General features: G+C 42.0%; 1 protein-coding gene across 4 annotated transcripts in view; it reads right to left on the bottom strand.

Annotated features, from left to right (window-relative positions):
- LOC111967678 (thyroid hormone receptor alpha-B) overlaps positions 1-12112 on the bottom strand; it is a 180758-nt gene that overhangs the window by 30404 nt on the left and 138242 nt on the right. For 2 of the 4 annotated variants that reach the window (XM_024147223.2, XM_023992912.2), the window contains exon 1: positions 3012-3249. The exons of the other annotated variants lie outside the window; for them this stretch is intronic. In XM_024147223.2, the coding sequence (XP_024002991.1) occupies positions 3012-3043 (32 nt within the window). In that variant the 5' untranslated portion in view covers positions 3044-3249. Of the gene's footprint in view, positions 1-3011; positions 3250-12112 lie in introns of those variants that run through there. 4 annotated transcript variants of the gene reach the window in all.

Here is a 12112-nt window from a genome sequence, read left to right as displayed (position 1 = left end):
GCCTCGCTACATTTATAGCCTCGCTACTGTATATAGCCTGTCTTTTTACTGTTGTTTTATTTCTTTACTTACCTATTGTTCACCTAATACCGTTTTTGCACTATTGGTTAGAGCCTGTAAGTAAGCATTTCACTGTAATACCTGTTGTATTCGGCGCACGTGACAAATAAACTTTGATTTGATTTGTTCATTGACTACAGCTCAGCATTCAACACCATAGTGCCCTCCAAGCTCATCACTAAGCTAAAGACATTGGGAATGAACACCTACCTTTGCAACTGAAACCTGGACTTCCTGACGGGCCGCCCCAGCTGGTGAGGGTAGGCAACAACACATCCGCCACGCTGACCCTCAACACTGGGGCCCCTGACGGGTGCATACTTAGTCCCCTCCTGTACTCCCCGTTCACCCACGACTGCGTAGCCACGCACAATGGTGGTAGGCCTGATCACTGACAACGATGAGACCGCCTATAGGGAGGAAGTCAGAGACTTGGCAGTGTGGTGCCAGGACAACAACCTCTCCCTCAACATGATTAAGACAAAGGAGCTGATCGTGGACTACAGGAAAAGGAGGGTCGAGTACGCAACCATTCACATCATCAGGGCTGTAGTGGAGCAGGTCGAGAGCTTCAAGTTCCTTGGAGTCCACATCACCAACGAACTATCATGGTCCAAACACACCAAGACAGTCGTGAAGTGGGCTCGACAATGACTATTCAGGAGGCTGAAAAGATTTGGCATGGGACCTCAGATCCTCAAAAAGTTATACAGCTGTACCATCGAGAACATCCTGTCCGGTTGCCTCACGGCTTGGTATGGCAACTGCTCGGCATCCGACCACAAGACGCTACAGAGGGTAGTGGGTACAGCCCAGTGCATCACTGGGGCCGAGCTTCCTGCCATCCAGGACCTCGATACCAGGCGTTGTCAGAGAAACGGCCTAAAAATTGTCAGACTCCATCAGCTTCTACCCCCAAGCCATTAAACTGCTTAACTGTTAATCAAATGGCTACCCGGACTATTTACATTGACCCCCGCCCCCCCTTATTTTATTCTTATCTATTCAAATGTTTTGCACTGACTCTCTTGCACAGTCTTGATGTACACTCACTGGACTCCAACCCCACACTCACACATACTACACTGACACTCCAACACACACACACATGCATATTGACATCCCTTTACACTCTTCACATGGGCTGCTGCTACTCTCTGTTTATTATCTATGCACAGTCTCTTTATCCCTACCTACATGTAACCTGTACCCCTGCACATTGACCCCTTGTATATAGCCTCGTTATTGTTGTTTTATTGTGTTACTATTTTACCTTTAGTTTATTTAGCAAATTTGTCTTACTTAAAAAAAAAACTCTGCATTGTTTTTATTCATATGTTTAGCTGACATAATACAATTTCAAAGTATGCATGAACGTGTCTGTACTAGAATAAACCTGTTAGAAACGTATGTAGACATTAATAAAGGCATTTCTATAGCTTACAAAATACTTTTTACAATGGTGGGGGAGTACCAAGATGGGGGCATGGTGGCTTCAACAAGGCGCCCCCTATCAGTCATCTAGTATGTATATATCAATCATCGGTATAAACCCACTCCCTTATCCTCATCGAGTGCCACTATGGGAGGAACCGATAGAACATGTTCAGCTGTAACAACAATGCAGCAAGTATAGCGTTGTCATTGGGTGATAGCCAACGGTAAATGTCACTCCCAGCTCTGGCTTCCTCATCAAAAGCCATCAGATATACCGTTGCCCGGGGTGATAGCCATCAATTTGTCAACCCAATGACAGTACAGCCTCCCACCCTGTGGCCTTCTGATGTTGCCTGTGTCGCACGAATACACAAGCATGCACAGCACAGCACAGCACAGCACAGCCACACACACACACACACACACACACACACACACACACACACACACACACACACACACACACACACACACACACACACACACACACACACACACACACACACACACACACACACACACACACACACACACACAGGGAACAACACCACTTAGTATCCTGATACATACACACACATAGAGACAGAAAGAGTTCCGTCCCTGTTTTCCCAACCAGGGTCATCACATCTGCTACACACACACACGCACCTACACACACCCACCCCCCCCCCCCCCCCCCCCCCCCCCCCCCACCCCCCCCCCCCCCCCCCCCACAGCTCCTGAGGGCTAACCTAACGGGGCAGCAGGTAGCCTAGTGGTTAGAGCGTTGGACTAATAACCGAAAGGTTGCAAGATCAAATCCCTGAGCTGACAAGGTAAAAATCTGTCGTTCTGCCGCTGAACAAGGCAGTTAACCCACTGTCCCTAGGCCATCATTAAAAATAAGAATTTGTTCTTAACTGACTTGCCTAGTGAAATAAAGGTTAAAAAAAAGTCAATGGACTTACTCTAGGGATGCCACTGCCGCCTTCCAAGCCTCCATTAACAACATCACACCTCAGGTTATCAAATCAGAAATACACAACCTCCATCATCACAGTCAAGCAGACAGAGACTGAGGAGCTTATCACTTTAGCGGACCCCACAGAAGTAACTAGCCGAAGCCTAGCGTCCAGTCCCCTCTTAACGCTTTCTGTTGTGTTATATCACAAAAAAATGCCCTTCAGAGCTTCACAGCTCAAGTCTTCTGCTGAGGCGAGAGAGAGTGAAAAAGAAGGAGAAAAATACTGTGCACGGATCTTTTACAAAACAAACAAATGATTTCACATTTAAATGGTGAGGCTACACATTTTTACCATTAGGGGGCCAAGTGCCTTGTAGGAACCTTTAAAGAACCCTTCAAGTCTTGCTTTCTTTACTCAAGAAGTAAAGCAAGCAACATGACCTATAAACTATGTACCATCATTCCTGTGCCCAAAACTACAACGACACAGCAGACCCCCAACAACACCAACACGAGACAATTCATCTGCTAAACAAAAGTTGACAGTCCAAAAAAGAAGACAATTTCTGACCTTATGACGCAGTGCGAGTGTAGAATATGCATAGCGAGAAGAGTTGCTGGCCTCAAACAGCGCTGGCAAATACGAGTCACATCTACTGTACACTGACACTGCTGCCAACCTCGCTATGTTTAGCTCTGAAAAGACCTTGGCTCGTTAGCACACACACCCACTCTGCCTCTCTTTTTCACTCTCTCAGTCTCTCTCTCTCTGTATGAATCCCTGCAGACTCATTCTCTCTCTCTCTGGCTGATCTGTTTCTCTGAATCCCTCCTACAATCTCAACTCTGTGCTTTTCACTGTATTTCTCTCACTCTCTCTCGTGTCTGTGGCTCTCACTCTCCTGTTAGACCCACCCATGCTCATGATTGGCTGTGGGCCAGCCTCTCCACCTGAGGGGTTGACAGCAGGTTTGGGGATGATTGAAGGTGGGTTGATATGGCAACTAACAGGTAGCTGTCAGCTCTGACCTCAAGGCAGGCTCGATGGGTCTATTCTTGTACCTCAGCGACGGAGCCAAAAGCTCAATAGCTTGAAATGAGGGCTATTTCGAAACGTAGCTAATTGCCAACAACCCAGTTTTGCGCTTCAAAACAATTACGAGGCAAAAACAGAGATTGGCAATACTCGAGTGAAGAAACAACTGCGAAAATAAAATCAAACTTACAAGTAGATTGACTGACACCTTTAAACTGGCACAGGTGTGATTTCGTGTGACTCAAGTCTTCGGGCACTGAAATACTAATACTAAAGGAAACAAGTTTTGGAACTTTCCCAGAAGGCTGACTTTAATATATGTATACTAACCAGCCTATACAGGGCCAGTACTACACAGCAGCCTATTGTTCCCAGCGCAACGTGCATACTATCCAACTGAGGTGTCCCCTCCCATACATTCACATTCTAATGGTTACTTTGTACCTTAGCCATCCCACAATCGTCTAAATGACAGGGTATGGTGGAATGGAGCATGGCACTGTACTAGAGCTAGCCAACTCCCTCTATCGAAACACAGCGGAACACCAGATCACTAAAGATGAACTTCCAAACCTCGAAACAAACACAGGCTTTGTGTTGACTCTGTTTGGCGAGAGATTTCTTCATATCTCGGTAATGTAAAGCTCTATAGTGAAATAACACTGCTTGCTGGTGAATAAATGACAACCTCTAAGTCGTAAACATAACGGCTACAGTATGCTTTAATTTGGGTGTAGCGATATTGTAGCAATTAATCAATGCCAATGGCAGCCAGATCATGTAACTTAAAAAAAATATATATATATATATTATTTGCACACCATATGATTTCAGGCACGAAAAGTGCTTGAGAGGTTATTTACAAATAATGGATGTCAATTTAGAGATAGAACAAGAGTATCTTTTTATAGGCCATTTTACCCAGGATTCACCACTGCGCTGGTGTTTTTATTTGGATTTGTCTTATTTTAGTTGGACACTAAATATGTATTGGCAAACCATGAAGCTGTGAATAGACAAACACACGTGGACCTAACATGTATGACTGACCCCTGGTCACAACACCAGGGCTTTCCAAGAGTTTCAGAGAAGGCCATGCATATCTCTCTCTCTCTCTCTCTCTCTCTCTCTCTCTCTCTCTCTCTCTCTCTCTCTCTCTCTCTCTCTCTCTCCTCTCTCTCTCTCTCTCTCTCTCTCTCTCTCTCTCTCTCTCTCTCTCTCTCTCTCTCTCCTCTCTCTCTCTCTCTCTCTCTCTCTCTCTCTCTCTCTCTCTCTCTCTCTCTCTCTCTCTCTCTCTCTCTCTCTCTCTCTCTCTCTCTCTCTCTCTCTCTCTCTCGCTCTCTCTCTCTCTCTCTCTCTCTCTCTCTCTCTCTCTCTCTCTCTCTCTCCTCTCTCTCTCTCTCTCTCTCTCTCTCTCTCTCTCTCTCTCCTCCTCTCTCTCTCTCTCTCTCTCTCTCTCTCTCTCTCTCTCTCTGGTGATGTGTGTGGATTGGTTTGAAGAGGTTAATGCTTGTCATTCCTGACTTGAGAGAGAGAAAAAGAAACAAAGAGAGAGGGAAACAGCAAGCAATTATGATTCTGGTTATGATTGCGGTCCATGCCAAAAGGAAAGCGTGACATTGTTTGTCTCACATGTCCAATGAATGTGTAACAAGATAACAATAGGGTACTACAGGCATCGTTGCTTTTCATATTGTTCATTATCAACCTGAGCATCACATCTACTGCTATTCATTTCCATATGACACAAGGAAGTCAAAAAATCAATATTGAGAGGACAAAGCTCGTATAGCGAAGCCATGGTGGGAAATCCTGACGTCAGCAGGGCAAGGAAAAAGCCAATTGGGCCAAAATCTTGTTTATGTCTCTGGCGACTTCAATTGCACGACATAAATTGCATTGTTTGGTATGGCAATTGAATTGTTTGGTATGGCAATTGAATTAAACAGAGCCACAGAGGCCGGAGAAGTTCAAGAAGGTCAAATGCAATGTGCTAGACGGCTGCTATCTGTTTATAAAAAGGCTTGTTTGAATGGATCTCTCAATTGAAGTCGGTCGTTTTTCACACGGCAAACGTGTCAATACAAAATGTTGGTGTCTTATCTGAATGGAGTGGATGAGCGCGTGTGCGTGTGCGTGTGCGTGTGTGTGTGTGCGTTTGATTCCAGCTGTAGAATGATAACCCAGCCCCTCTTCGTATGTCAATGTGCTCTCTACACCTCTTCAATTTCCGCCATCTTATCAGCAACTAAAACAGTACATTGACTTCATTGCAACATCATTGACAACAGCGTGAAGGAGCTTATAATTGCATAACGTTAGATAGGACAGTGCCTTTTTTGGCAAGGTTGAAAACTAAAACCAATAAGGAAACGAAAAAGCGAAAGCTAAGCAATTTGCTACCATCAGCACCCACAAAACCACAAGACCTAATATCACCGTGTGCCATTGTTATTATTAAGTGCAATAGTACAAGAGCTACTCTCACCTTAGCAGTGCAGTTAAAGGGATAGATCAGCAAAATGCTATATTTACATTTGTGTCGCCTAACTTGAAAAGCAGGAGTGACTGCAATCCACAGTGGTTAGTTTAACACAAACCAAAGTGTAGATTGCAGTCACTCCTTGTCCATAGACTGCTTTCCAGGTAAGGAAACAAATGTTGCACACTCATAAGCTCTACCAGGTACCTTTTATTAATAAACAAACAGTAATTTAGATCCTGACCTGACGAAGATCCTTGCAGGATCCAAACGTAGTTAAAAAAAAAAAAAATGGTTGTAATTTTGTACAAATATTTGATTGAATATCCAAAACATACAATATACTTGCAGTGAAGCCGCTCAACAACTACACCACACCAGTCATCCAACAGACTCCCATTCAGAGCGACACACAGAAGCATCCAGAGTCAACGCCCTGCTCAAGGGCACGTCTGCCCCTCAGTGTCATTCAAACTTAATTTGGATTATGTTTTATTTTGACTTTACTTTTGACTTTTATCTTAGACCATCATTCCATCTCCCGCCCAGCAACTCCACTCCCACTTGTCTCCAATTCCACATCCCAACCCTCAGCTTCCCTCAGCCCATCCCACCTATCTCTGCTGGCCAACCTCTTCGGAAATTCTACGCAACATATATCTTTCAACTATGCTGTGATGTTTAACGTACAATTTCAATCTATCGAATAGAATCCACAGATTGCAAGTTGAAGATAAATACTTTCACTAAGAGTATTAGTAATTGACTGACCTGGTCTCTCCAGATCTCCTAACAGTACTATTTCTAGGGTCAATTTTAGATCAATGCTATGCATTTTCAGCCATTCCTGAACCTGAGACCAGAAACAGGCTACCGGAGGGCAATACCAAAATAAATGGTCTATTGATTCTGTATCCTCACAACAAAATCTGCAGAGCTTAGATGATTTTATGCCCCAAATATTCAACATTTTGCTGGTGGCAAGAATTCTATATAATAATTTTAGCTGAAAAGCACGAAGTCTTGAATCTTGTGTTATTTTATATATCTCATATAAAAAGTTTAAAGGCACAGTCAACTTAGTGTATGTAAACTTTTGACCCACTGGAATTGTGATGCAGTGAATTATAAGTGAAATAATCTGTAAACAATGTTTGGAAAAATTATCTCAAGACATCAGTCAGGAAGTTAAAGCTTGGTCGCAAATGGGTCTTCCAAATGAATAATGACCCCAAGCATACTTCCAAAATTGTGGCAAAATGGCTTAAGGATAACAAAGTCAAGGTATTGGAGTGGCCATCACAAAGCCCTGACCTCAATCCTATAGAAATTGTTGTGGGCAGAACTGAAAAAGCGTGTGCGAGCAAGGAGGCCTAGAAACCTGACTCAGTTACACCAGCTCTGTCAGGAGGAATGGGCCAAAATTCACCCAACTTATTGTGGGAAGCTTGTGGAAGGCTACCTGAAATGTTTGACCCAAGTTAAACAATTTAAAGGCAATGCTACCAAATACTAATTGAGTGTATGTAAACTTATGACCCACTGGGAATGTGATGAAAGAAATAAAAGCTGAAATAAATCCTTCTCTCTACTATTATTCTGATATTTCACATTCTTAAATAAAGTGGTGATCCTAACTGACCTAGGACAGGGAATTTTTACGAGGATTAAATGTCAGGAATTGTGAAAAACTGTATTTGGCTAAGGTGTATGTAAACTTCAACTGTATATATATATATATATATATATATATATATATAGTCTTTGTATCTAAAAATCATTGAAATGTGGTTAACCTTAAAAATCTAAATGAAAATGATTGAAATCTAAAAGATGAAATTCAACCAGAGAGTGCCCTTGGTGGGAAAAGGCCGTTGCGCTTGAATTGGAATGATTCTAGTGCAACAGTCAAGTGAGGCTTTTCGAGCTGTCATGTGACCGAATGCTGCAGACAATGCATTCACGGGTCACTAGGAGGAGTTTTGCTTTCTGATTAAAAGAGAATACCCTGCCTTCTCCCTCAGAGCATTAACACTCATGGTACCCTTCGCCAGCTCATTTCTGTGTGAAGCATGATTCAGCAGTGCTCTCGTCTGCATTGAAACCAAATATCGATCCAGGTTGGATGTGAAAGGAGAGATGAGGTGCACACTGTTAACCACGCCCCCTGACTTTGAGTATTTTATCAACCAGCACATTTGAGTTCAGCCATAATATTTGTTGTAATATTTGTTCTATCTTTTCAGGGGGATGAAATTGAAATTGTAGCCAGCACTGCAATGCTTGTTTGAAAAAGAGAGATACTCAATTAATCGAAAATGAGACATGGCAATCTGCACAAAGGCAAAAAAGGCCATTTTTAAACAATGGATGAGCTTTTCTTAGTTATCTACTTGAGAACCATTTAGGGTTGAAGTAAAACTTTTGAATAAGTGAAGCTTTCAGAGAGAGGTTTAATGCTTTTATATTTAATAATCTCAACCCACCCAATTGATATTCATTATATAGATAGGCACGTTTTGTTTTGTCTGGTTTAACGTCCCAGATAAAGATTTTTTTTTTTTGCTCATATGATTTGAAAAACAAATCATCAGGAGCAGGCAGCGCCATAAGTAAGTGGGTAAACTGAGATATGACTAAGGACTTAATCAGGGCAATTTTTCCATAAATAGACAGGTATTTACCTTTCCATGGTTGCAGGATCTTGTCTATTTCACAAGTTTTTTTATTGAAATTCATTGTGGAGAGCTTATTTATATATTTTGTGATATCAATACCAAGTATGTCTACTTCACCATCAGCCCATGGTATAGGTAAACTGCAGGGTAATGTAAAAGTTGTATTTTTTAAAGATCCAATATGTAATATGGTACACTTATCATAATTAGGTTTTAGTCCAGAAAGTACAGAAAAGTTATCTAGATCTTCAATGAGACATTGCAGGGATCTAGCTTGCGGACTTAATATAAAACTTGAGTCATCGGCATACATGGACACCTTTGTTTTTAAGCCTTGGATTTCTAATCCTCTAATGTTGTTATTGGATCTGATTTTAATAGCTAGCATTTAGATGGCCATAACAAATTGATATGGTGACAGTGGACACCCTTGTTTAACGCCTCTTGACAATTCAAAACTCTCTGAGAAGTAGCCGTTATTTACTATTTTACACGTTGTTTGAGTGTGTGGGCTCTATTTCTTTTATACCAACTTTTTTCGTCCCTGCACCCCACTAAAGGGTGTTTTTGTGTGTTTGTGTGCTTTTGACCACACTTGACTGGGAAAACAAATGTCTAAATCTGTCATTTTATTGAACTATCCCTTTAACCCCAATATCACTTCAAAGGTATGGAAGGACAACACAGTGAAGGACAGCTTTAATGAAATCCACTACAGTAGCAAACCGTTCAATCAACTTCAATGTGATTAGCAAGCTCTTTAATTCCTCCTCTTCTTTAATTTACATAGCGACAGCAGGCTTAATTTAGCCCTGAACATCCACTATACACACAGACACACACGAACCCACAGACGCCCAAACACATGTGCACACACACACACATACACATACACACACACACACCAGCCCAGTTGCTAATCTACCGACAGGTGTCCATCGCGGTTGAGTAATCTAGTCTGGCTTTCCTTTCATTTGCGCCCTGGTAATTTGCCACAGGGATCAGCACCGGGGAATTTGACACAGCATTCCAGGGAGCCAGAGGCCATGTGTCACAACCATGACACACACCACACACAAGCACAAAGGAACAACATACACACACATACATGCACACACACACAGGTACACGTGCAAGCACACCCACATAAAAAAAGATTATAGCATATATATATTATAGCATATAAATACTAATCTATTCACTGTAGTGTTTTTGCTGACTTTACTGTACTAGTCACTGACTAAAGTCTGCAAAAACACTACAGTGAATATTGTAGTATTTACTATAGTATGCTGTAGTATTTAAAGTTATAGTATAAATACTGTGGTAAAAGAAAACTGTAGTGTATATACTATAGTAATTAATGTAGTGTTTTTGCTGATTGTAGTATACTGTAGTATTTACTGTAGTGTTTTTGAGGACTGTAGTATACTGTAGCATTTACTGTAGTGTTTCTGCGGACATTACTGTGGTATTTATTATAGTGTTTTTGTTTTATTATCTTTGACAGAGAAGTGGGCAGATTAGCGTTGAAAAACGCCAATCTGTCGCTGTGTTAATTATTCTGGAGGCAGCTCTGCAGAATGGTCACTAGCTGGCACAGCTACAGTCATAAAATCACATTTTAAAGCTAACCTTAACCACACTGCTAACCTTAATGCCTAACCCTAACCTTAAATTAAGACCAAAGACCACATTTTTGTTGTCATGAATTTTTACAATATAGCCAATTTTGACTTTGCAGCTGGACTATATAAGGGGAAATTGCTCAGTTCTGCCTCCAGGTCAAGACTCATGACAATAAACATCAACATGCTAGAAGTAGAGGCATTCTCCTTGAGGAAACCTACTGGAAAAATACTAAAAGTTATTCCATAACCTGCAGGCAGGCAGGACTGGGGTCTGAACGGATAGTCCAGAGCTTCGACTCTTTTCTATGACCTGTAATGAACACAATATATGGTCTATATTTGGCATGTAGATTTCTCACTTATGGGTGGCACAAATTGGGATATGGGGGAGTGGAATTGGCAGAGTACAGTACAGTGAAAGTATTCAGACCCCTTGACTTTCTCCACATTTTGTTACGTTACAGCCTTATTTTCAAAGAAATTAAATACTTTTTCCCCTCATCAATCTACACACAATACCCCATAATGACAATACAAAAACAGGCTTTTAGAAACATTCGCAAAGTTATAAAAAAAAGAAAAAACAGATATACCTTATTTACATTAGTATTCAGACCCTTTACTATGAGACTCAAAATTGAGCTCGGGGACATCCTGTTTCTATTGATCATACTTGAGTAGTTTCTACAACTTGATTGGAGTCCACCTGTGGTAAATTCAATTGATTGAACATGATTTAGAAAGGCACACACCTGTCTATCTAAGGTCCCATAGTTGACAGTGCATGTCAGAGCAAAAACCAAACCACGCGGTCGAAGGAATTGTTCGTAGAGCTCAGAGACAGGATTGTGTCAAGGCACATAGCTGGGGAAGGGTACCAGCATTGAAGGTCCCCAAGAACACGGTGGCCTCCATCATTCTTAAAGGGCCTCAGTACCTCAGACTGAGGCCAAGGTCAGGACAACGACCCTAAGGACAACAGGACAACGACCCTAAGCACACAGCCAAGACAATGCAGAGGGGTTGGCTTCGGACAAGTCTCGGAATGTCCTTGAGCGGCCCAGCCAGAGCGTGTACTTGAACCCGATCGAACATCTATGGAGAGACCTGAAAATAGATGTGCAGCGACACACCCCGTCCAACCTGACAGAGCTTGAGAGGATCTGCAGAGAAGAATGGGAGAAACTCCACAAATACAGGTATGGCAAGCTTGTAGCGTCATACCCAAGAAGACTTGAGGCTGTTATCGCTGCCAAAGGTGCTTCAACAAAGTACTGAGTAAAGGATCTGAATACTTATGTAAATGTAATATTCCGTTTTTTATTTGTAAAAATTGCAACAAAAAAAAGCTAAAAATTGCAAAAAAAATTGCAAAAAATTGCAAAAAGTAACAGAACACAAACATCATCACTATCAACAATATAAAACTATAGGCTACGCTACCAGAATGTGATATCATTCTAACCTAGCCAGGTGGAGCTGTGCCTCCAATCGCTCCGAGGCATATCAGATTGACTGATAGTTGTGCCCTTTGAGCAAGAGCAGGTTTCTCTTTGATAAAAATCCCCATTCCACTCTGCCACAGCCTGACCGGTTGAGACAGAGGATCTTCCATTTCACTGATGTTGTGTTTTAATTAATGATGAATGGAGAAACAGCCGATGTTCGTGTATGGCGGACTGGCTTTGAGCGGTACAGTTTGTAAGTTGCAGTTACACACTCACAAGTGTTCAGGGTTGGGAAGCCTGGAGGCCTCGTTTACAGGTTTCTTAGAAAACAAGATCACTTTTTGGAGCTGTTTCAACTTGCAGACAGTAAAGAAAGTGGAAAGAGACAGAAAGGCAG

This window comes from Salvelinus sp. IW2-2015, linkage group LG8, assembly GCF_002910315.2.
Source record: "Salvelinus sp. IW2-2015 linkage group LG8, ASM291031v2, whole genome shotgun sequence".
Lineage (NCBI taxonomy): Eukaryota > Metazoa > Chordata > Actinopteri > Salmoniformes > Salmonidae > Salvelinus > Salvelinus sp. IW2-2015.
Note: the sequence above shows the minus strand (reverse complement) of the source record. Positions and strands in the feature narration are given on the sequence as shown.